The sequence below is a fragment of the Thamnophis sirtalis genome, unplaced genomic scaffold (genome assembly GCF_051295495.1).
Source record: "Thamnophis sirtalis isolate CommonGarterSnake01/CBP01778 unplaced genomic scaffold, rThaSir2_p1.2 scaffold_11, whole genome shotgun sequence".
Taxonomy (NCBI): Eukaryota; Metazoa; Chordata; class Lepidosauria; order Squamata; family Natricidae; genus Thamnophis; species Thamnophis sirtalis.
The window spans coordinates 34,779,492-34,807,058 of NW_028261391.1; the positions used below are offsets into that span (position 1 = coordinate 34,779,492).

Below are 27,567 nucleotides of genomic sequence, written 5' to 3' on the forward strand. Positions count from 1 at the left end.
GAAGTTTTGGTACACCACAGAATTTATTTAATCATGTATTTCTTAAACAATGTAATTTTTTAACCATATTCAAAGAAAAATTGGTAAAAAAATAAAATACAAGAGCTGAAATTTTATTTTATGAACCTCTTTATTTTGGAAGGAATGTTTTTTAGATCTTAGCTCACAAATTTAATTTAAAAAGATTGAAGAAAAGAAAAAATATAATGAGATTCTATCTGATAGCTTACTTTCAGCTTCCTCCTTAAAATGATTTGTAGATCTGTAGTTCAGGATTATCTGCGGAAAGCAGATTGAACATTTCTCAGCAACCCCCATCTGCCTTTGGCTTTGCCACGCACATCTGGAGTCACAACCTACAATGGAAAGCAGAAATATGATTGTCAATCAACTGTAGAAATCAACAGGTACCTGACAGATGTCTCAAGAGAATAAGCAGGAATAAAGGTATTGGCATGTATAAACAAGATTTTTTTTTTTTAAAAAAACCCCATTTTAAAAAAATCAGTAAGTTCTTTTAGAATAAATAAACCTATTACAGTTTTTAAGCAATATGTTCAAATAAATCATGATATACTTTACACTGGAGTTATTACTGAAACTAAGGTTTGTCAAAAGATGAAAATGAACATCCCTAAAGAATGGATCTTCCATTATATTTTCCTCCTCTAATTATTTGAGACAATGGAAATCCTTGAGACGAGGCCTTTAATTTCAAGAAAAAGATGAAATAGTTCAGTTGCAGGATTTCATTTGTCAACATGATTTTGTTGAAATTTTAACTATCAGCTGCTAACAAGTTTTTTGATATTCTCTTATCTGAGCCTGTTGCACATTTGGTCTCATCAAACAAAGCATTGATTAACTTGTATAGTCACACCATTCCTTTAGAGGAAGATACCTATTAACTACTTTTAACCCTGGTTCTATAAAGTTGCAATTTCATGAATATGTACAAGAATGTACAAAAATCTGAGGAATTTCATTATGCAGCAACATATACTTCATCACAAAGATTAGGGGTAGATCAGGCATATGGTTTAGGCTTGCTTAAAATTGGGGTAAGTTCAGAGGAAAGGGAAAGAAAGAATTTATAGACACATGTTTAACATCAAGACTCAAATCAAGGACAAAGCAATATAAGAGCATTTCAAATTCTCTAAGAACTCTGTTATAGACCTCAAGGTGACCATTCTGGAAAAAAAGGACTGAGAGATTGCTGAAGTCAAATACACCAAAAAGTTTCAAATACAGGTAACCTCAAAAGGCCTCAAAATGCAACAAGTTTGTAACATATCACAATTGTTAACTGATACGTTAGGTGTATTCTGACTCACATGTAACCTATATCTTTACAACCAATTTGTCTTCCCATTCTGTGGTTCTGATGAAGTGAGCTGCAGTTCATGAAATGTTATGATAAAGGCCCTACCACAAACCATTCTTGGTTTTCTTATAAACTATCTGGAGTCTAAGTGCAGTTAGCCACTGCTTAAAATTAATAAATTAAATATTTGACTCCCATAAGTTATCTTCCAACATATGTCCAAGTAAACCTTATTCAATGAGAACAATCAATGCATCCTTTGGAAATGTGTCACTGTATTATAGTTTCTCCATTAGAGTGTGTGTCTCTCCTCCCCTTTTTTTCCCAACCAGATAAATACTTTATTGATTCTTTTTGCTTTCTAAGCTAAAGTATTTGGACAAATAAAAATTTCTATCCATTATAGGTAAGGAAAACTATAAGAATGTAAATAAACTAAAAAAAGCAACTTGAAAGCAGCCATTAATTAATGTCTCTTCCGGGCTACAGATGTGAGTCCATCTCTGTTCTGCATCTGTTTAGTAGAAGTCTTTCCCCACTCATTATAAATAATTAAACAGCTATCAATTCAATGTATTGCTGGTAAAATGTAGAGTTATAATTCTACCATCTTGAAAGGACATGTTCAATATTTCATCATTTTTCCCCTTTTAGCACAACAACAACCAAATAAATATGAAGGATTATTTAACACTGTTGCTGAAAAAATGTTAAAAATCAATACATTTTAAAGTTTTTAACTTCTTTAAAGATCAAATAATGCGGCAAATGTTTAAGCAAAATAAGGAGTGGGAATTAAAAATACTAAACAGACATCTCAGAATAGTTTCAAATTGGAGGCATGTGAATAAATATTCCAAAACAATATTCAAGGTTCATTTTGGAAGAATGCTCTCTGCTCTAAGGATTTAAGAGACAGCTTGCTCTATTCATTATGGATTCATGAATTGTTTCCAATAGTCTATGTCTAAAAAAAATCTTTATTAGGAAAATTGTTGTATTAAGTTAAATCCTAATATGTATTCTTTATGGAATTTTCATCTGAATAGTTATAAAGGAAAAACAGTGGAGGAAAAATGAAACATCAAAACTGTCAGACATATAAACGTGTCATACAAAAATGAAACATTTTAAATACTGTCCTTGTTACCTTTGATGTATGAAATGGAATATTATAAAAAAAATTTAACATTTAACATTTTGAAACCATGCCAAACCAGGGAATTGTTAATGCTATAGTAAAAAAAAAAACAAATAAAAAAAGAATCCAAGGAACATTTGAATTAAATTCTATTAAATTCAATTCATTTGAATAATCTATGAATAAATGTAAGCTACTTATCTAAAATCATGATAATGCATTTGTCTATATGAGTTTGATTTATTCAGAAATTAAATACACAAGATTGTACCTTACAGGCTTCACTCCATTCTCCTGGGCCTCTCTCATTGATAGCTCGAACTTTAAAGAGATACTCTGTATTAGGGGACAGATTATGTATTTCCAGATTCTGTTGTACAATTCCAGTAAGTACTCCTATGAGTTGTGGCAAGATTAAACTTTCAGCTGCCTCTTCATCAAATAGTTCATAATAAGCAACTTCAAAGCTATCTACTTCTTCTGTTGGACAGGTCCAATAAAGCTGTGGAGTGCAAAGAAAGAAAGTGCACTGAAAATGCTTTTATGTTTCTCTAGCAAACTAGTACGTAAGGCTGCTAGCATTTCATATTTGAGTTATAAATGTTTGCAGAGTAAAAAAACCAGAAACCTGCAACCTACAACCTAAATTTAATTATATATATTTAATGTCCACAGTACAGGCATTTGTAATTCTGAGTAGCATTTTAGTACCAGTCCCATGGATTTTAAACCTAATAATCTTCCAGCTTCTAAAAACTAATTGAAGTTCCATACAAGCCAAAATGTCACAATAACAGGGAATTAAGTCCAATTCATATGATGGGCATTCATTTGGAAAGGCTAGGTTATATATATATATTTTTACTGTCATAAATGCAGCAGAACATTTCAGGTAAGCTCTAGTTTTATCTCTTACCACATACAGTGGTTTTAGACCTACTTCCCCCACATGGCTCAAATAAAATAAAGAAGGAAAGTATATCTTCTTTAATACTTGTAATTACAATAACCAAAACTTTTAGTACATTTGTATTTTTAAAGGTCTTCTATTTTATTATTCAAAAATTCAACTTGGTTTTAAAATATTTTTTAAAATAGTTTCCTTCTTACTGGAATAAGGATGAATAAATACATCACCTGCAATGGGAAGCAAAAATGTCATTGTCAGGCAGCTGTAGGAACACATCTACATGGCAAATCTGAGTCAGGAATGTCAACTTTGCTGACCATTGCAGTGGTGGGGAGGGGGCAAAAACCACCTGTCTTGTTAGGATTGAGATGCAGCTGTTTCTCCCTATCCAGGTTCTTACAGACGCCAGGCAGTGAGCCAACACCTGAAGAGCATTGGGCATTAGCTTGCCCTGCTTTATAGAGTTGTATAATTGGTTATCATCAGCATAACAGCGTGCTATACTATCCTGCCACAGAGGTCAGATTGAGTTAAATTAATTTAAAAGAAAATGTTTGAGACATAGAACATCAATTAGAAGCTGCTGTTCTCTCACAATATATATTTATAAATAACCACACTTGAGATTCTAATCTATAACACATCCCAGTTCTCAAATTTAGATAGGCTCTAACTTTAACCTAGTTCATGAGTCACCAAACTTGGCAACTTCAAGACTTGTGGACTTCAACTCATGACTGGCTAAAGAATTTTGGGAGCTAAAGTCCACAAGTCTTAAAGTTGGCAGATTGGAGGCCCCTGATTAGTTCTGTGAACTCATTGCAGATGTGCAGAGGAAATACAGGAACATTCCTTTTTAAGCACAACACTGTCCTTGTAGCATGATAGTCAGATAAACCATAACCCATGTTCTCCTTTACTACTAGCTCTACAGGAATATTCATCTTCTGCTGATTGCCCATCTTTTATCTAACTTTCCACAGTATCTCAAACTATTAGATTTGTAGTCAGGGCTGCCCAACAGAGAACACATATCATGAATTCACCTAAATATACCTTTTTTTTCAAATTTAATATAAATTTTATTATAGATCCTTGCATTGTATTTTATCTTATACTATTTTATATTACTTTTATTTTTTTGCTGCCATAGTAGAATTTTTATCCTATTTCATCTCTCTGTTAGTTTGTTTTATCTCATTTTGCTATATCTTACTTTAATTCATTTTATTGTACTTTACTTTGGATGATGCTCATGCTCTGATATGATTTGTCAACTGGTAAATCAATATGATAAATTGTATTATCTTTATAATCCTATTCTTACCATTTTAATGGTATTGATGTCACAATTTTATAATTTATATTAGTGATTTACATTTTTCCCATTTCTTATATTATCTAGATTTGACCACTATCATAACAGAATGTCTGTAATATTATCCCTGAATGATATATTATTTGGATGAATGACCAAAATAAAGATACTCACTCAACCTATAAAGGAGAAAAGGCTAACAATAAGAACAGAAAAAAGTAAAATTAGAGTGATATAGAAACAATTAGCATGTAAATTGGGCTCATAAAAATTAAGCTAACTCAGCCCCCCCCAAAAAAAGCTATCAATAAAATTTTACTTTATAGGCCAACTTCTAGATTTGTGGGTTTTTTTTTTACAACTATGATCAGAAATAGAAAGTAAAGAGGAATAAAATCAGAAAAACAAGTAGTCAATGGAACAATGCAACAACTGATATAAATAAGACAGTAAAAACAATTAGAAGTTTGATGAATTTTATGGATACAAAATTAAAGTATATAATAAAAATGCATAATTCAAATTGTGATCTACCAACCAGACTTTGTGTAGAAAAAGTCTGGTTGGTAGATCACAAAAGACTCAGTAAAATATCTGGGATGGTATTAACAGGTAGCAATAAATATGTATTTTAAAATAATCATAAAATATGAAGAGAAGTAAAACAGTTCTAGAAATGTGAAATAAACCTGCTTAGAATCAATACCAACTATCAAAATAAACATACTACCAAAGATTTTTTTAAACAATTATTATTTCAAATAGCTCAGATTTTAATCACAGATAAAATCTTCTTAACATTAGCAAGGAACAGACTTCCTGGGCGGGACCTTGCTGATGGTAGCAGCTTAACAGAGCTGCTCCTGAATTCCTGGTTGCATTATCTGTTTAGACATCTGACAGATACCTTATCCTTCAGGCAAGAAGGGAAGGAGAGAGATCCAGCTGGGCAAGTGCCTTTTTGATCTTTGCAGCTTTTATGTCTGCGAAGAGAGGGGGGCCAGCCGAGGCAGAATCATCTCCGTGCCGGAATCTCCAGCTGCTCTTCGCAGCAGCACAAAGTAAGATCCTCCCACTTAGAACAACATTTGAACTATCTGATTTTAATACAAGCAGAGCCCATATTTGAGAACATCATTTGTTTATTTAAATCTTAGCTTCATTTTTACAAGATCTTCCTTCGTTAATTTGGCTTGTTAAAAAAAAAAAGCTTTTAATATGGCGACGGTGAATTCTCCGTAACAATGCTCACCTTCTTAATCTTCTTGTAAAGAACAGCTATAAAACTTCAAAGGAAAGGAGTGACTCATCACTCTGCCTTATAGCCGGCCAGCAGATTTCTACTAATTAGTTTCACTTCTACAAGATTCTACAAGACTCTCTTTTATCAATTTTGCTAATATATATTTCTAATATAGAGAAGTGTAAAATAGCGATGAATATGCTGAGCTGCTTCGTTACAATGCTTTTTTTCTGAAACCTTCTGAAAAGTCCTACGGAGCTAATAAAGAGGTGATTTAATACCTCTTTCCATAGCTGCATAGCGGGCCAGTAGAGTTTGATTAATTGCTTAAAGATAAAACTTGGAATGGCCTCAAAACTAAATCCTGGTCTGAAACCCCCTCCAGCCCCCAGAAGTACCTCCCCAGTACCTGGTACAAAGTCGCAGCCTCTACCCTCTATGCCTCCTACTGGAGATTTGCTAATGAAAGAATTTTTTGGGGAAACTTTTAACAGTTTGACAATCAAAGTTGAAGATAGACTTAGAGATTTTAAAGAGGAGATAAAAGAGGAGATAAAAGAACTTAAGGAGGAATTGTATGGTAAAATTGACACCAGGGTTGCAAAAATTAAAGATGAGATGCTGGGACTTGTAACTGTACTGACAGAACATGTTTCTGGAATTGAAGTCAGTCTAGAGGATCTTAACGAAGCTAATACCAATTTGACATCGAAAACTGAGGTGGTGCAACAAAAAGTTGAAAACGCTGAAAACGAAATTATTATGATACAGTACAGGCAGATGGAGCTGGCATTAAGAGTAAGGGGGTTGCGTGAGGATAAACAGGAGAACTTGAAACAGATTCTTTCAGAAGCTTTTGATTGTCTGGTGGGAAGACCGGGGTCTAACTTTGACTGGCACATCGATAAAGCTTATCACGTTAATTCTTGGGTGGCGACTTCCGGTCTGGCATCACACTGGTGCGAGCTGCCGACAGAACCTCTGCTCGGTTCGCCCGGCCTTTTGCACGAGCGTGGCTGTAGCAGGCAAGGTCTTTTCGAGGTGCGAGGACCAGTGGAGAGGGGAAGCATCGGAGCAGCGGAGGGAGAAAGGCGATCTCCCCCACGAAGCGAGAGGCTCCCTCAGATCGAGTGCAAAGGAGGTCGGCTGATTAATGGCCGACCAGAAGACGTGACTGCCAGCCTTTAACAAGGAAGGGAAAGACAGCTGCAGGGAACATATCGGATTGAAAGACGGTAAACGAAAGACCTTGATTTAAGAACCTAAATTTGAAGAAATTAATAATTTAATTGTTCTGAGCACGGATACGTAAGTGGGTGCATTGAGCTGAAGTGGTGAGTAAAGACGGACAGGGAAAGATTTAAGAGAGCCGAGTGGCAGATCGGATAGAGAAGGACTGAGTTTTTGAATATTTAAATTTGGAGGATTAACAGTGGGCGAGACGGTGAAGAGAAAGACAGTCGGTTTGATCTGTCCTCCTCGTGGGAAAAAGGGAAAAAGATCTGCGAGTCACGAGGGTTTGAATCAGCTTTAAAACTCTGGTGAGGCGGTGCCGAGTCATACTGATAGAGACAACAGAAGGGCGACACCTTGAAAGCGAAAACTGAGTGCCGGGGGGGAAAAAAAACCACCACCCCCTTGCCTTTTTCTCTACCTCACTGACAACAAGAAGTGATTGATGGGTGAGCTTTGAAATGACTTTCGTGAGCTCTGACCTCTCCCGTCTCTTGACTCTCCACGCTGAAATGTTTTCTCCCTATCTAATGGACGCCTCTTTGATAAAACAGAACTGTTCTACTGTATATTGTATAGTACTGCTCTAATTTAACTATCTTTTTTTGGGGTGTGCATTATAGTGGATTGATTGTTGTTGAACAACACGCTGAGACTTGGGTAACTGATATATTGTTAACATTACTGTCTAGATACCTAACTCATTGGTTAACCAATTAATTAATTAAGTATAAACTATTCAAAAAGTTTATAGATTAATGTAATAGAACTGTATAAATACTCTAACAGCAGCTAGAAGGTACTGGAACTACAGATCAAAGGGGGAGAGCTGAATTAAGTTAAATGGCAACAAGAATAGTAACCTTAACTAAAGGAAGCAAAAAACAAACTTCTCTATCCACCCCGGTGAGGGAAAAGTCGCCTGAGGGCAGGCAGATAGGAGATAAGACAGCCTCAACTTCACAAGGCCAGGAGGTAACAATGGACTCTCTACAGGAAGCAATATTGAAGATGAATGAAAACATTACCAAAGGCCTGGAGGGAGTAAAGAACGAAATGAGTGAAGTCAAAAATAATATGGGGAGGATTGAGGAGCGTGTAGGGCTATCCAAACAGCTTTGTCAAGGAATGAACAGGAAATCCAAAATGTTAAGGAGAGAACGGAAATAGCAGAAAAAAGGATAGATAAGACAGAGGATAGACTGGAATCCATAAACACAAATCTGGAGGAGGCCATCCTCCACCTAGAATTAGAGAGATCAGTGTTTTATTTGAGACTACAAAATGTAGAAGAAGCGAGAGATGAAAATCTTCGGGAGCTGATTGGAGAAATTCTGGGACTAGTTCTCGACAGGCCCCAAAATGAGGTCATTAACGAATTGGATGAAGTTTATAGAATTAACACAAGCTTTGCGAGACGCCATCGACTTCCCAGGGAGATCCATGTGAGGGTTCTAAGAAGACAATTGAGAGAGGATATTTTAAGCACAATAAGAGGGGACTCATTAACATATAAAGGTAAAGAAATTCTTATCTTAAAGAAGATCCCCCGGAGAGTTAGAGAGAAGAGAAGGAAATATAACTTCCTCTCCTCACAATTAAATATACATAGAATCCAGTTTCGATGGCTCCTTCCGGAAGGAATGCTAGTAACATGGAGGGAAAAGAAGTACCAGATAGACACCTTGGAGAAAGCTCAAGAATTCCAGGAACTTTTATTTGCAGATGAAGAGAGGTTTAATAAAGAAGGAACCTTAAGTAGAAGACAGGAAGATATTATAACTGAATCCCAACTGGAGGGGCGAGAGACGAGAGAGGTCAGAGAGCAAGAGCATATCTCTCTTGATATGGCAGAGAAGAATCAAGAGCAAGGTCACCAATTGAGACAAGATCTAAAGGTGCCCACAAAGCAAACAATATGTAAAGGAGTTGAGGAATGGGAAACGAATATACTATCAGCAAATATAAATGGTCTTAACATAACATCAAAAAGAAAACATGTACTGTTGGATTTATTGAAACAAAAGTTAGATGTAATCTGTCTTCAGGAAACCCACATTAAAGAGAAATATAATAACCTGTTGAAATGCCCAAAATTAGGTAAAGCATTTTGTTCGTCAGCACAAACTAGAAAAAGGGGAATTGTGATGTATATAAAAGAATGGTTGAACCCCAAATTAATATATGCAGATAAAGAGGGTAGAATATTAATGGTGGAGATAACGAATGGTGGGAAATTTTTTTTACTAGTTGGAATTTATGCCCCAAACCAAAAACAAGAAAGATTCTATGTAAATTTACACAAGAGGATAAATGAAATGAAGTGGCAAAATATATGTATTCTAGGGGACTTCAACGCAGTAGTAGACGGTAAAATGGATTACAAGGGTATACACAAGAAAAGTACTAGAAGGAAACTACCGACTGCCTATGCAAATATGGTGAAGGAACTAGACCTCTATGATGTCTGGCGAACAATGAATGACAAGATACAACAGTACACATTCTACTCTCAACCACATAATTCTTGGTCCCGTATTGATATGGTCTGGTCAAACCCGGAACTACTTATGGATACTGTAAATATTGAAATAACAACAAACAAGTGGGCCGACCATCATCCTGTCTTATGGCAATGGAAAGGAAAGACAAGGATAAAAGCTAGGTGGACACTAAACCAGAACATATTACAAGAGAAACAATTTGCACAATCAATAGAAAAGGAATTGGGATATTTTTTCAAAGAAAACAGTAAAGAGCAGACATCAATACAAAACATCTGGGATACAATGAAGGCAGTCGTGAGGGGAACATCAATAGCCTATATAGCAAGAAGAAATAAAATGCATAGGGAAAAACTTAATACATTGAACAAAGAATTAAGAGAGATAGAACTGCTGATTCAGAAAGAGCCAGACAATATTAAATACAGGGAAAAAGGAGAGTTAATTAAACACCAAATAAAGCTGATTTCTCAAGAGGAAGTAGCACAAAACATTAAGAGAATGAAGCAGAACTATTTTGAACATGCAAATAAAATTGGGAGATGGCTGGCTCACAAAATAAGAAAAGATGATGCAAAAAGAACTATTAAACTGAGCGATGAGGAGGGGAACTTGAAACAGGAAATAGGGGGAAAGAAAAAGATTGTACAGAACTACTATAAGAAACTATATGAACCAGACGAAATTAGTGAACAAGACATCAGAAAATACCTAATAGAACAGAAACTTCCAGTCTTGAGGAGATGAGAGAGATGCTTGATAAGGAAATTACACAAGAGGAATTGAAAAAGGCCATTCAAAAACAAAAAACAATAAAACACCTGGTCCAGATGGGCTTCCGTCGGAAATCTATAAAAAACTCCAAAATACCGTAGAAGACAAATTATTAGAATTATTTAATGAGGCACTACAAAACGGTAAGGTTCCAAAATCATGGGGGGAAGCTTTCATTACCCTAATACCAAAGGAAGAGGCGGATAGTAGTAAAATTCAAAACTATAGACCTATATCCTTGTTAAACGCGGATTACAAAATTTTTACATCAATTTTGGCGGAAAGATTAAAAATAATATTAAATCAAAGCATCCATTCGGACCAAAACGGCTTTCTCCCTAAAAGACACATTCGGAACAATACAAGAATAATAATTAACACCTTGGAATTCTACGAAACAAGATCTGAGAAACAATTAGCATTAATTTTTATCGACGCGAAGAAAGCATTCGATAACTTAAATTGGAATTTTTTAATCACACAACTAAAAATGATGAAATTTGGCGACAAATTTATTAAGATTATAGAAACTATATATTCACAGCAATCAGCAAACATTATAATTAATGGAGAATTAACAGAGAGGGTACGAATCGGAAAGGATGTTAGACAAGGGTGTCCACTCTCCCCATTACTATTTATTATGTCGTTAGAGGTTCTCCTAAATCAGATAAGATTAAATCAGGAAATTAGGGGTTTGACCATAAAAAAAGAACAATATAAAACACAGGCCTTTGCTGATGACATGGTCTTTATTGTGGAAGACCCTCTAATCTCAGGACCGAAATTAATGAAGGACATTGAGGATTAAAAATAAATAAGGAAAAAACAAAAATGATTATAAAGAACATTCCCAAAAAACAGATAGAAGAACTAGAGAAAGCAATGGAATTAAAGGTAACTAAAAGGTCAAATACTTAGGGATTTGGCTATCTGCGAAATGCTCTTCTATAAAAGAAGATAACTATGATAAATTATTACGAAACATCCAAAAAGATTTTAAAAATTGGTCGAAGCTACAAATATCATTGATGGGAAGAATCGCAGTAATCAAGATGAATGTCTTGCCAAAAATACTCTATTTATTTCAAACGGCACCGGTCAAATTAGGAGAAAATTTTTATAATGATTTGGATAAAATGGTATGAAATTTTGTGTGGAATGGCAAAAAGCCTAGAATAAAATATAAGCATCTGCAAGATAAAAGAGCGCAAGGTGGAATGGGCCTACCGGAATGGAAAGCATATAATCAAGCAGCAACAACAATGTGGATAAAAGAGTGGGTAATGTTAACCACAAAAGAATCCTAATGATAGAGGGCCATGACTTGCAATGGGGGTGGCACAATTACTTATGGTGTGAGGGAAATAAAGTCCACAATTATTTTAGAAGGCACTATCTAAGAGGGGTACTGATTAAGGATTGGCTGGAAATTAGAAGGAAATTTTATATACAACTACCCAAATGGATATCCCCGACGGAAGCCCTGATATACCCAAATTTGATAAATTTTGACAAAAATGTTATTTACAAACAGCTGTTAGATGACCAAAATAGACTAAATTCCAGGGAAAATTTGGCTGAAATGGGAATAAATATTGATTGGTGGCCATACTTTCAAATACAAAATAAATACAAATCAGATCTAGCACAATTTGGCTTTCAGGACAAGGACCAGGAATTGGATAAAATCTTAATAGGACCAGACGAGAAATTAATCTCGAAAATATATAACTGCTTGCTGATCCAAAAAATGGAAGCAGAAAGAGTGAAAGAAGTCATGGTAACCTGGGCCCAGAATATCGGCCACACAATTGACCTGGATGACTGGGAAAGGGTATGGGAGTGGAACCTGAAATTAACAAAATCGACGGCCTATAAAGAAAATATATACAAAATGTTCTACCGCTGGCATCTCCCTCCGACAAGACTGGCAAAAATTTCTTCAAAATTATCGGCCAAATGCTGGAAATGCAAAACAACGCTGGGCACGTACTACCACATGTGGTGGACGTGTCCGGTGGCAAAGATATATTGGAAGCGAACGCTGAGATGGCTGAATGAAATCATGTCAATTAAATTAAGTCTTAAGCCAGAAATGTTTCTATTAGGCATAACAGATAAAAAAATATGTAAAACCAATCAATACCTTCTCGTCCACATCTTGACAGCGGCAAGGATCGCTTGCGTGCAGTGCTGGAAGAGTGAAAATGCCCCCACTAGCACAATGGTGATGAACAAAATCTTAGAATTAGCAGAAATGAACAGATTGACAATGCGGATTAACGATAAAGAAGACACAGACTTTTACAAAGTCTGGGAGAAATTGTACAAATGGCTTGATGAGACAGTGAGGATTCAGATATAAAAGGAGATAGCTGACTAACTTAAAATGATCTAAGCAACAACTCAAATAAACAATACACAAAGACAGAGGGACAAATGAGAGTAGAAATGTATTAGAGGTGAGAATTCACCGTTGAGTAACACCATTAGACCACAACGTTGGAAAAACTTGAAAAGCTGATAGGTAATCCATTATAGCTACCTGCATGGAATTAGCAACCTAGTTTCATACTAGGTAAGGCGAGATGAGCTATGGGAGATGAAAATATGTAAAGAGCTTTATCTATTTTTTTATCTTGTATTTTGTAAATCTTGCCTTTTTTATATAACTTTCAAATAAGAAAAAAAAAGAGAACCAGGTCATCCCCTGAAGAGGAGAATATGTAAACACAACAACGGATAGAGTGGATGGAGGGAGGAGTAGAAGGAAAGATAGGAAGGAGAAGAGAAAGGAGAGGAATAGGAGAAAGGGAAAGGCAGAGGAAGAATGGGAGGGAATGTAAGAGTAGGAAAGAGGGGAGGAATGGGAAGAAGAGGGGAATGGTAAAGGGGAGGAAGGGGAAGGAGAGAAGGGAAAGGAGAGGAGGAAGGAAGGAAGGAGAGAAGAAAGAGAAGAAAGGGGGGTAGGAAGGAGGGAGGGAAGGAGGGAGGGAAGGAAGGAGGGAAGGAAGGAGGGAAGGAAGGAGAGAAGAAATGAGGGAAGGAAGGAGGGAAGGAAGGAGGGAAGGAAGGAGAGAAGGAGAGAAGAAAGGAGGGAAGGAAGGAGGGAATGTAGGAGAGAAGGAAGGGGGGAAGGAAAGAGGAAAGGAAGGGGGAAAGGAAAGAGAGAAGGAGAAAAGAAAGGGAAGGAAGGAAGGAGGGAAGGAAGGAGGGAAGTAGAGAAGGAGGGAAGGGGAAGGAGGGAGGGAAGGAAGGGGAGTAGGAGAGAAGAAACAAGGGAAGGAAAGAGGGAGGAGGGAAGAAGAAGTAGGACCATTGTAAGATAAGATGGATCTATGGGATGTTAAAAAAGCAATCTTCAAGTATATTGTCAATTAGAAAAAAATAATAATAATTCTTGGGTGGCAAAACAGAAGCAGCTCCCCCAAGACATAGTTATATATTTTACTACAAGAGAGCTCAGAAACACGATACTACAAGAGTCTTATAACACTAGGCTCCAAATTGGGGGCCAGGATTTGACCGTTTTGAAAGAAATACCACCTGAAATGCTAAGAGCCAGGAGAGGCTATGCTTTTTTAGTGGAAGAACTCAGAAACCATCAGATACAGTACAGCTGGGATGCACCATTTGGTATTATGCTTACATTTGACAGGCAAAGATATCGTCTCAACTCTGTATGGAAAGCTCGAGATTTTTATCACAATATTTTGAAGGTGGGATACCCTGCACCATCCTGATCCAGAGAAAGATCACAAGAAGGACAAGACAGACAGCAAACCACACAACTACCAGATAAGATGGACCATCTCTCCCCACTAGAAGGGCAAGGCGTTATAGAACAAAGACCTAACCATATGACTACCAGACGAATGGAGAAACAAGCTAAAAGGCAACAACCTGAACAATCACTGGCCATCGATCAAGGAGTTACAGCAACAAGTTCAGAAGCCATGGGAGGAGCTAGGCCAAAGGTTAAACAGGCCATGCAGGAGGCTCTAAAAAAGCTTCAGGCAACCAATGATGGCAACTAAGATTTTAACATGGAATGTCAATGGACTGAATTCTCCACAGAAGAGAAAGAAAATATTTCACTATCTTAAACAGTTTAAGAATGATATAATTTGTTTGCAAGAAACTCATATTAAACCAACTGATCAAAAATATCTGATTAACTCAAAACTTGGTCAATATTTTGTAGCTTCTGCTATGGAAAAGAAAAATGGTATAGTTGTATACTTAAGAAAAGATATCAAAGCTGAATTAATTGAAGCAGATCCCTTTGGAAGATATATCTCATTAGATTTAATCTTAGAAGGGAAAAAGACATTACTTTTGGGAATTTATGCTCCTAATCAACAGCAAGACGGATTCTATAGAAATCTTCATGCTAAATTAATATAGTGGGACTATAGGTCTTGTATACTATTGGGTGATTGGAATGGTGTGATAGACACTAAAAGAGATAAGAAGACTTCTCGCCCAAATACCAAGATGCGAGCAAAGTTACCCAAACCTTTTTTTTGACATGATGGACGATTTTGAACTGAGAGATATCTGGCGAGAAAGAAACGCAGAGGAATATGATTTCACTTTCTTTTCTGACAGACATCAATCCCTTTCAAGGGTTGATTTTATACTAATCACTAATGACTTGCTTTCGAGGGGGAAGAAGACAAAGATTGCGGCTAGGGTCCTTTCGGATCATAACCCAGTTTGGATGGAATTGGGAAGGGCAGTGCAAGCAAGAAGGTCTTGGAGATTGAATGAAAACTTATTTAGATATGAAAAGTATAGTAATGATGGTAAAAAATTGTTATCTGAATACTTTGTTTTGAATATGAATAAGGGTACACCTATGGAATTTGTATGGGATGCAAGCAAAGCCTATATGAGAGGAGTGCTGATGAATATAAATAAAACACATATATACAAACAAGGGCTAAAACGAACAGAAATGGAAGAGGAAATTAAGAGGAAAGAGTTGGAGTTAACAATGAATCCAGGCGATACAAAGATTAAGGAAGCAATAACCATATTAAAATTTCAATTTGACATGTTGATCTCTGACCAGGTAGCCACTAGTTTATTATATGCAAAACACAATACTTTTTGTAACGCAAACAAACTTGGCAGATGGTTAGCTTATCAGATTAGGAAAAAAAGGAAAACTCGAAATATATCAAAAATGACTTACAGAGGGAAGGAGGTGTTTCAACAGGATGAGATTCAAAAGGCATTTCGGGAATTTTTTACAGAATTGTATAAAGGGGATTAAAATTAATGGTTTAGATATAGATAAATATTTAGATAAAGAGAAAATACCCTCAGTTAGAGAAGAGCACAGGCAAAAATTGAATCAACCAATAACCTTGGGGGAAATTTTACAGGCAATTAAGCAGTTAAAGTTAGGGAAGGCACCAGGCACAGATGGTTTGACAGCGATTTACTATAAAAATTTACAGTTAGAAATGGTAGAACCTCTTAGAGAATTATTTAATATGATTCAAACGGAAGGCAAGGTGCCTCCATCTTGGAAGACAGCGTTTATATCTTTGATACCGAAAGAAGATCAAGATATTACCCAATCAAAAAATTATAGACCTATCTCATTACTTAATGTAGATTATAGAATTTTTACTAAAATACTAGCAAATAGGTTAATGCTGGTTATTCAACAATTGATACACACCGACCAAACAGGTTTTATACAGGGGAGACAGATGAAAAGTAATGTTAGATTAATTATTAATGCATTAGAATATCTGGGAAAGAACAACCAAATTCCTGCTGCGTTCATATTTTTGGACGCTGAGAAAGCCTTTGATCGAGTTAATTGGCAATTTCTGTGGAAGATATTGCAAAAAATGCAACTACATTCAATTAAAGCAATACACCAACAGCAAACAGCACAAATCATAGTCAATGGAAGTGTAACAGACTCTTTTCAAATTGGAAAAGGTACAAGACAGGGCTGCCCTTTGTCCCCACTATTGTTTATTATAACTTTGGAAGTATTGTTGAATAAAATATGGGGCTTGGATGGTCTGAAAGGGTTTAAGATTAGGCAGCAAGAATACAGAGTGCGCGCTTTTGCGGATGATCTGGTCATAATATTGGAACAACTTCAGGAATCCAGTATGGTTTTAATGAATACGATTAATCAATATGGTCAAGTATCTGGTTTTAAAATAAACTTAGGAAAAACAAAAATACTAGCTATAAATATGAATACTAAACAAAAGGAAGAATTAGGGGTAATGCTAGGATGTGAGGTAGTCAAAAAAGTTAAATATCCTGGAGTTAATATTTTAACTTCAAATGGGAAACTATATGTATAATTATGAACCACTTTGGCATAGTATACAGATAGAGATGAAAAAATGGGAGAAATTGCACTTATCTTTGCTGGGTAGAATAGCGGCAATGAAAATGAACATCTTACCAAAAATTTTATTTCTTTTCCAAATGTTACCTATACTTAAAAAAGATGTGAATCTTTTAGAATGGCAGAAGGGTATCAACAAATTTGTATGGGCAGGAAAGAAGCCGAGGGTAAAGCTGAAAATAATGCAAGATGTACGCAGGAGAGGAGGCTAGAAATTACCTAACCTAAAACTATATTATGATGCAGTGGCGCTATCTGCAATTAGTGATTGGACTCATTTAACTAATGATAGAATATTGAATATTGAGGGACACGATCTGTTATATGGTTGGCATGCTTACCTGTTATTCAACAAAAAATTGGACAAGAATTTTAAAAGTCATATTTTAAGAAATGCTTTACTGCGGGTCTGGAAAAAATACCAATATAAATTAAATGACAAGATACCCATGTGGGCAATTCCTAGACATGCAATTGAAAATATGAATATAGCACAAAAACAGGATGGAATTACTTACAGACAGCTTCTCATTTTGGAAAGGGGGGTACTACAACTAAAATCTTTAGAGGTATTAAAAGAGGAGAAGGTAGTTCAAACATGGTTCCAGTATGGGCAATTACAGGCCAGGTGGAAAATAGATCAAAAATTGGTTTTATCCAAGTTGAGGATAATCTGTTTAAACAAATAAGAGATCAAAGCTTAATGCACATAAAGAGGATATATAATGTATTACTACACATGGATTCGGAAACAGAATTAGTTAAAGATTGCATGATAAAGTGGGCTCAAAATATTGAAGAACCAATAATGTTGGATACATGGGAAAGAATCTGGGTAAGAAATGTGAAATTTACACAAGCTGAAAACCTGAGAGAAAATTTTTATAAGATGTTCTATAGATGGCATCTAGATCCTAAAAAGCTGGCTTCTATGTACCCGAATTTACAGCCTACATGTTGGAGATGTGGTTCTCTCGATGCTACATATTTTCATATATGGTGGACCTGCCAAAATGTTAAGGCATTTTGGATAAAAATATGGTGGATTATGCAAAATATCTTTAAAAGAAGGATAAAGTTTACTCCTCAGTTATTTTTACTAGGTATAAGTTCTGACTTTACAGTGGTAGAGACTAACTTGATTCTGCACCTGATAATGGCAGCATGATTGTTGGTGGTGCAATACTGGAAGAAGGAAGACTTGCCTACAACTCAAGAATGGACATTGAAAGTTACAAATTTAGCCGAGATGGCTAAAATATCGGCATATCTTAAGGATCATTCAAATGAGAGATATAAACAAGACTGGAAAAAATGGATTGACTATATACAAAACAAATACGGGACTAAGAAATTCCAGATAGCCTATGCTTAAGATCAGGAATGATTTAAATTGTACAAAGCTAGTTTAGCAAGAAGGAGCTAAGCTCAATGTAGAGATGTTATTAATTTCTTATTCTTTTCTTCTCAATATATTTTAGACTGTGTTTGTTAAAAATCTATACCGTGTACGGGCTCTGGGAAGTCGGGGGGGGAGGGAGATGGGGGGTTGGGGGGCAGGGTGGGGGGAAGGAGGGATATATACTAGGTTAGATACGATGTGTTAGATTTCAATGTAATGTGATTTCACATGTATACTGTTTTTCTTTAATTTCTCTGTAAAAATAGGATAAGTTAAGTACAATGACATATAGTGGAAATACACCAAGGGGAGGAGGAGTGGGATAGAAGAAAGATGGGTAGAGAGGGATGGGAGAGAGGATGGGAGGGAGGGTGAGAAGGAAGGGAGGGAGTGAATCGGGAGAGAGGAGTGGTAGAGGGGGAGGGGAAGTAGGGTGGAGGGAAGATAGAAAGTTGGAGGGGGGTGGAAGAAAGAGGTGTATGGAGAGTGGAAGAGGTATATTGGGTCTCTATTTTGGGGGGTACTGTTGACAAGAAGAATTGCTGCGATTATTGTTTAATGTTGTATGGTGCCGGCTATGCACAGTATATATGTGAGTGTATGAAAATGAAAATAAAAACCTTTCAAAGACAACATTAGCAAGGAACAGTCAACAGGTTTACATGAAGGGAGTGGTGGTAGAGAAACTAGACTAAAATTTCAATTTTATAGCATATTTTACCCCTCTGATAATCTGGATGGAAAACTGTGGAGACAGATATATCAAATCTACTCTAATTCACCCACCCAGTCTCTTTAAATAGGTCAGCTCAGGACTCTTTTTTTTTAATTAAAATTTTTTTAAATTTTAATTTGAAACAAGTACAACATCTTTCTTTACATCTATAGAAAGTGTATCAGTCGATCACAAATAAACTTTGGTACATCTCCTCCACAGTCAACAAACATAACTCATATTAACTCGAGCATTTTAACTCAGATATTCATACATATCACCATCGTCATATATCCATTTTCATTTGACTGTAATTATTATTTTAAAATATTAATAAAGATAATAATCTTGAACAATACATGCCCACACCAGTGGGAAAAGAAAAAAAGCAAAAAGCAAAAGCAAAAATAAAACAAAAAAGATTAAAAGGACAAAAGACAAGGCAGGAAAAAAAAAGAAAAAAAGAAAAAAAAAGGAACACAGGTATCTATTATAAAAAAGAAAAAGTATATCAGCTGGTTACAACATGCTTTGGCGCATCTCTTCCATTAACTCATATTAATTCAAATATCTTAACTCAAATGTTTACCATATTAACATCATTATACCTCCACTTTTAGTTAACTATAGTTATTTAAACATCCTTCATCCTTAACTATGCCAAAGAATTAATCCATAACACATGCTGACATTTCATTTACTTGTTTGTAAAATCCTCTATTAACATCAAATCCTCATATCCTATTTTAGCTGAACATCCATAATATTTAGTTATATCATATATCATAACATTTTCCCCATATTAATTAACATTTAACTGTATATATTTTATTTAGTTTTTTAATAATGATAATTATTGTAATTAATGCCCTTTATGTATAATCCAAAAATGTTTCCAACCTTCCTTTCTCATATCCAATTGTTATTTATCATATCAACTCCACATTATATACATTACTATCAATATCAATTATTATTCAGCTATATCTATTACAAATAAGAGTAGTTAGATTTAGCTAATTTTCAATTATATTCTTCAGTCTATCAGCCTATGTCTCTCCAATAGCAAAACTTCCTTAGTCCTCTTACCATTCCTAAAACAAATTCCCCAAACGTTTTTATAAGCAAGTCCAAACAGAAATATCTTCGCACCTTTTTGCTTAGGATGCCTCTGACATAATAACTTTGTCCTTGGCTTGTTCCAATCAATTTGTCTTTGACTTTCAAGGGTGGTGTCGAAAGTTCTGCAAATAATGTTTCATAAAGTATAGATTCTTTAATGTTTCTCATTCCTCCTGGAATCTGTCTTTTGAGATAAATTTTCTGTATGGCCCCCTTTTTTCAAACGTTACATCTCTTTCTCTTTCTTCCTCCGAAGTAAAACAGATGCCCGGCGTGTCAGCAAATTGAGAAACTTCCTTTCTGACATTCTTCATTTGGATTTCAGGAGCACTCAAACATTCAACGCTCTGACTCTTTATTTCATAGTTTGATGTTAAAAACAAGAGATAATCCATTTTTTTTCAGATTTTTTTTCAGATTTTTCATAAATATCAAACAACTTCTGAAAAGCAGAGAAAATCTTTTGAAATGAATCACTTGAAGCAAGTACAAACGCCATGATGTGACGCAGATGAAATTGCAATTAGGGACACGCTGGGAGCTATGCAGTCTTATCTGATCTTAGACCAACACAGCCAAGCAATAAAAGTGTCAGGTTATAAGAAGCCAAATTATAGTAAATTGGTTTACAGCCCACTTAAGGAGAGCCGTGAGCGAGTGTTGAAGTAAAATAAACTTTCCTTTATCCACGTAAACAGCATTCAAAACATTTAAGAGATAGAGTAACCACCAGCCATAAATCCATTAAAAAAACCAATTCGCCGCTAGATTCTTCTGTTCTTTGGTTTCAATTAGCTTAAATTTTAGTGCGGACCGTCTCTCTCTTTGAGTAATAAAATCAGCTTACCAGTTGGAAACACTTCTACCATTCTTAGGGGCTGCCTGCAGTTTCGGTTAGCATAGAGCTAATCCAGGAAGGTATGGCAAAAGGGGTTGAAATCCGAGCCCCCCCGAGACCTGCGGATGTCTCTGAGGTCACTGGATCTCCCCAAACCTTCACTGTCTCTTCAGGACAGCTAGGGTCATAAATGACCCATCCATTTCTTCCGGAATAGGGGAATTTCAGGAATGGCCTGAAACTCCATCTTCTCACTGCTAAGCCCCGCCTTCTTCCAGGACTCTTATTTTAAATTGTAGATGAGTGAGGTCATTGGAAAGAATCTGAAATTAAAACATTATCATCAGAGAGCCGAGGTGGCGCAGTGGTTAGGGTGCAGTACTGCAGGCCACTTCAGCTGACTGTTATCTGCAGTTCAGCGGTTCTAATCTCACCGGCTCAAGGTTGACTCAGCCTTCCATCCTTCCGAGGTGGGTGAAATGAGGACCCAGACTGTGGGGGCGATATGCTGACTCTGTAAACCGCTTAGAGAAGGCAGAACGGACTGCTATTGCTATTGCTAAAAGCCAAGGTTTTTGATAAAGAAAAATGGGGAATTGTAAAGTATGCTAGCCTATGACCATTTGTGAAAGAAGCTTTTCATTGATGATATAATAACTTTGGATCCAAAACTCAACAACGTTTCCATTCATATGTTGATTAATGGTGCAAAGCCACAAGAAAGATATTTTAGATTATTCTTCAGTTACATAGGAAAGTACATAAAAAATCCATACAAAATAAACTGCAAATTTTCCTTACACCTTTTAAAGAAATCACAAATATATGCAGAATTGATGAAGATATAATTCAATTAACTGCACATTTCTATTATCTGGTATTATTTGCATTTACAGAAAGTGTGAATGCTCATAAAGATTGCAAGGTCAGAGAATAAAAACATTTTACAAAATCATACCTTAGCAATAGTTGGGTAGACAAGAGTTTGGTAAATAACAACAAGACCAGGAGGTGAAGAAGATTCGTCCTCTGCATCTGGATTGTAACTGGGATAGTTTCTTATATCTCCTGAAGTATCTGATGAGGCATTCCAAATAGAATACAATTGATTCCCTTTCATCTCTGTTGGTGGTGATGACCTAGGTCTAATACGCAGTTCATTGTTCATAAAGGTTTGCTCAGTTAGTGAATGAAATGATGATAAGGAGTAACTTCTGTTCAGTCCTAGTGGATTTGAAATGTGTGCACTTGAAACACTCCTTGGAATCATGACATCAGAACCACAGGGATAAGGACTTTTGCTCATTTGTTCATATCGTAATTTACTGCGGATTGATGGGAAAATGCTTACTAGGTTTTCAGCAAGCTCCTCAAAGTTGACTTTAAGATGCTTTATTGGATCTTCCTTAAGGTATGGGTTGGGCTGATAAAGACTTGCAATAATATCTTCTACTTCCTTTACTAAGCTCCAAGCAGATTGCAGGAATGCAATAGGGCTCTGTTCTTTTAAAGCTTCCTTAGAATATTGCATGAGGCTGTCCATTTGATCAATTTTCCTTGTTGCATGGGTTGCAAATTCATAAAGGGCCTTTTGTTTCTGAAGTTCAAGGTTTTCTACTGCCTCCATCAGTTCTTTTTCACGCTCTTGAATTATCATCCGTAATCTCATAAAACCATTCCTAATCTCTCTCCTTTTGGTGTCTTTGTAAGATTTAAAATTGTTTTTTAATACAAGGACTTCCATCAGGTCATTATCGATTACATAACGGACTGCAACAGAACAATAAAGATAATTATCACAATTGATATTATTTTGAAGGATACGATTCTTGTTCACAAGACAGAAATTGGATTAATATATTAGACCCAGGCTAACCAATTTTAGAGATGGGTTTCCACTCCAAGTTACATATATTTGAAAGTATAATATTGTGTAGTTCCAGAAAATTTATGATGTGATGGTACTATATTAAAAATTGTAAATTAACCTTCTATAAATCTATTAATTCTGCCTTGAGAAAAAAGCAAGCTTCAGATTAAGATTTGGCTTGATCAATAATTAACTAAACTGTTGTGAAATTTTTAAGAATACATATTTTTCTGAAAATAAGTTTCTTTAATAATTCTTTTCCTTATTCTAAAGCAAAGTTGCTTTGCAGTTTGCTAACCTCCATTTCCTGTGAGATTATTTTTATTTGTTGGAAAAAGCAAGAACCTATGTATCTGTCATTACTTAGTAGTGAGCCCAATTCCCCAGAAAATGTTTTTTTTCTCTCAGTTTCAGGTGGCTTGGAGACATTCAACAGGCCATTTTTGTTCCCGAAACCATCATTTGCCAGTAAATCAAAAAGATGGTCTTTGAATCCTATTCCATAGGGATGGGGGGGGGGGAGCAGACAGCATCTTACCTTAAATAATTTTAATTATTTAATTTTATATAGCAACATTGCATCAAGTTGTTATTTGCAACAGTATTTATACACTTTGAAAAAGTAATAATTATACCTAGCATTTTGTCAAACTATGTGCAGCTCATATATGTGACCTATAAGATCACATAGATTGGGCCTCCTCCGAATACCATCCGCCAGTCAGTGCCGACTGGCAACTACACGGAGGAGGGCCTTTTCAGTAGCAGCTCCGACCCTCTGGAACGATCTCCCCGTGGAGATTCGTACCCTCACCACCGTCCAGACCTTCCGCACAGCCCTCAAGACCTGGCTATCCCGTCAGGCCTGGGGATAAGATCACAATCTGTCCCCACCCGAATGAAGAATGAATGTTGAGTACTATTTTAACTCTTATGTATTGTTTTATGTTTATTGTTTATACCCACCTCCCTATTTTATGTAAGCCGCCCTGAGTCCCCGCGGGGAAAAGGGCGGCCTATAAATATTAATAAAATAAATAAATAAAAAATAAATAAATGAACACAGAAGCATTTCTACTTGGTTTACATTAAACTGTAATTAAATGAAATTTTACACATGTAATTCTATGGCTCTATAATGTCTGACTGCCTTAGTCGAGCCTAATGCTGTGATCATCAGAACTGCTGAACTTGCCATATGCCTAATAATCTGGAAAGGGCAATTAGGGAATATGCTAGGCTTTGAGACTTTACTCCTTTATACCAAAAAGTTCAGAAATCAAAACAGACTCAAGAGCATGGTACGACTGTAACCTCAGCAAAACTGTTCTGCTTCACTAGAAGCAATACTTCCCCTTCCCAAAGCATAGATTTGATTGCTTCCTATTGTTCTATAAGGTTTGAGCAATGTAAGATAAGGGTCAAGAGATATTTTAAAAAATAGAGTTTTGAGTGGATGGGAAAAGTATGTTTTGACTGTGAAAAGAGAGGAAGAAAGCTAGATGTTTGGGTGAGGCAGAGAAAACTATGTTAACAGTAGGTCTGTATATGTATGTGCCTATATACATGCCTGAGTGTGTATGTGTATATGACTTCATCACCCCTAAGGTGGTTCAGCAGGAGGAAGTATAACAAAACATGACCTCTGCAGTCACATTGCAACCAGCACATTTCTTCTTTCTATCTGCCATTGAAGGCAGGAAAGGCAGGATTTGCACTGTGACAATGCATTTGAACATTTTTGCTTTTATTTTTATAATTATGTTTAGTAACGAATGCTTATATGTGCTTTCCCGCTAATTATGGAAGAATAACAACTATCCTGAGATCTGGAAAAAAAAATAGCATGTTAATATAAGAAATTCAAAAGCAACCATAAAGGGCCTTTCAGAAATCATATTTATATATGTTCATTTATCAGACATACTGTATAGCAATAGCAGTTAGACTTATATACCGCTTCATAGGGCTTTCAGCCCTCTCTAAGCGGTTTACAGAGTCGGCATATTGCCCCCAACAACAATCCGGGTCCTCATTTTACCCACCTCGGAAGGATGGAAGGCTGAGTCAACCCTCAGCCGGTGAGATTTGAACAGCCGAACTGCAGAACTGCAATCAGCTGAAGTAGCCTGCAGTGCTGCATTTAACCACTGAGCCACCTGTATGTTGTGCTAATCATCCAACTCCAAAATATATTAAGATTAGAATAATAACTTTCCCCAAAACAGACTATGAGCTTCACGTATTATCTATGTTGCTGAAGCCAGATATTGCAAGGCCCTTAGATAGCTAAAAGCTAGACCAGCGGTTCTCAATCTTGTCTTCACCATGGACCCCCTTTAAATACTGTTTGTGGCCACGGACCATGGCCACGAACCTCCAGGACTCAACTCAAGATTTAAATGATAACATTTTTCCATGCCTTTGCAGATCCCGTGACAACATTGCACCTCCCCCCTCAAGGGGTCGGCGGGCCACAGGTTGAGAACCACTGAGCGAGACAGTTTATTCTCCATTGATCAAAAACCACTTATTTAGGAACTTAGGAAACTTTTAACCTTAGAGAAATCTTTGATAGGTTTAGCATTTACATTGATTAGATATAGTATAGCAACTAAGAAAATAACAAGCAGAAAGAATATAATTTAAATAGGAACCTTTTTTAAACTTTGCAATAGTTGTAAATAACATAGCAGACATTTTTGTACATCCTACTGATAAAGAAACTTTGTTATGATCGTTATGTTGAGCTTCAGCACAATATTCACATAGCAGTTCGTGATCTTCAAGACAGTATTTCGAAAGCGGTATTTCACCATGGATTAAGCAGTTTTTGTCTTCCCATATGTCATCACTAATTTTAACATAGGCATGATTTAAGGAAGAAATATCTTGGTGATAATTTCTCAGGCAAAAATTGCAATAGTTCAGTTGACATGTCAAACATCTCTTGTCCGCCTTGCGCTCATCGCAAATCTGGCAATAGATTGGGATATAGCTTTTGTCAAACCTCCATCTTAGGAAACCATATCGGCGCATATACTTTCTAGCCAATCTCGCCCTTAAATAATTGATCCTCAGATACATTTTCTTAGAAAATGGTAGGCAATGTGCTTTGTTGCAGATTGGACATGTGATGATGTAGAAACTCTCTGTAATTTCAGCATTTAGTCTGCTCTGCATGATACATTTATCACAAATGCAGTGATTACAAGGCAACATAAATGGGCGGAGAAACATTCGTTGGCACAATGGGCATACAAGCTGGTCAATAAAAGCATGTCCAGAAGGTTCTCTGTCCAATGTAATGATAGATGTATCACTTGCCCCTCGGCTTCTGAGTCTGAAAGTAAAACCAATACAGAAATCTTGGAGTTATATCTAATGATGCCATGAACTTTTATAATTATCAAACTTAAAATAATAATTCTACAATTAGCCCACAAACAGGGTTAAAAACTTTGGAAAAAATCAATAGGCTAAAAAATTGATGGCATGAGATTGAAGTCCTTCCTACCCTGTTAACTCTTTCTGTTGAAATAGATTTAGAATGCAAAAACAGAGAATATGTAAATCTGTAAATATTTCTGAATTGCAATCCCCAGCATCCCTCACCATTAGCTGTGCTACCTAAGGTATTAATAATTGAGCAACTTCTGAAGGGCCACAAATCTCCCACCTTTGTTTTAATGGCTTATTACATATCTGAGAACTCTCAAGCCTTTTTAGATTTTCTTGAGTTTTTCAAATCTGTAACAGTTGCCAACATTTTGCAGATAATAGTAAATGATCAGAATACCATATCATAAAAATATTAGATGAATTGGAAAGAGATATCCAAACAGAAAACTAAAGTGCTTCTCATTTCTTCATGGATGTGAATATTTTTAATAGTTAATTATTTTTGTGTTCCAAATATATAAAATACTGCAATTGCATTTAAAATGTTGTGAGTTATAGGTTTAGGTTCCATAGTTATTCCTTTCCAGAAGAAGAGAACAATTAGTATTTCCATTCAGTTAAGATTTAACTTTTTGTTTACTCCTTCACGTAGTAGTTTTTTTCAAAATTTGCATTTTACATCTTCCACCTGCAATTTATAGCCTTTTAAGTAGTATGCTTAAGGATAGCGATTGCAGTACTTTTTAATATTTACAAACCACTTTTAGGATATGTTTGGCTAAAAATTAACAAGGGGATATTCTAAGATAAATTGCAGAATTCTCATAATCTAATGCTGTAGAATTTGATAAACTATTTTGAAGATACTTGCTGCTTTATGATCTGAACTAGCCTAATAATAATTCCACATTTGATCTTTAAGAGCGCCAGTTTCTCTCTCTCCCTCCCTCCCTCCCTCCGTCCCTCTCTCTCTCTCTCTCTCTCTCTCACACACACACACACACACACACACACACACCTCAGGGTGATAGATCAATGTGGTTTGCGGAAGATTCCCCAAAGCAGCAACATTTGACTACTCTTACCTTTTTCGTAATTTAGCTCCACGTCTGTATGGCAAATATGGAAAAGTGCAACACCTACTTTCATAGCACTGACATTCATTATTCTCTTCTGTACAGCACAAACACTTGCAGTTTCTATTATTAGCACAGGAGCAGCAGCACCAGCGACAATTTGGGCTTTCTGAGAACGCACAATGACAGCACTGGCAGGTGGTGTCATCCTCATGTGGGCAGTAGCAACAATCACAGTTCCGTTCATCCGTAAACATAAACCTCCAGCATAGGCTGGATTGTTTTGGGCCGCATATTT

The 27,567-nt window shown here is 36.1% G+C and overlaps 1 protein-coding gene across 1 annotated transcript; it reads right to left on the minus strand.

Annotated features, from left to right (window-relative positions):
- Positions 1-216: 216 nt before the first annotated feature.
- On the minus strand, positions 217-27,516 carry TRIM42 (tripartite motif containing 42). Its single transcript, XM_087726079.1, has 5 exons — positions 27,279-27,516; positions 25,449-26,159; positions 21,880-22,691; positions 2,740-2,970; positions 217-356 (listed from the first exon to the last, which is right to left on the minus strand). The coding sequence occupies exons 1-5, from the start codon at positions 27,514-27,516 to the stop codon at positions 276-278; spliced, it is 2,073 nt and encodes a 690-aa protein (XP_087582205.1). The 3' UTR covers positions 217-275.
- Between the last annotated feature and the right edge of the window lie 51 nt (positions 27,517-27,567).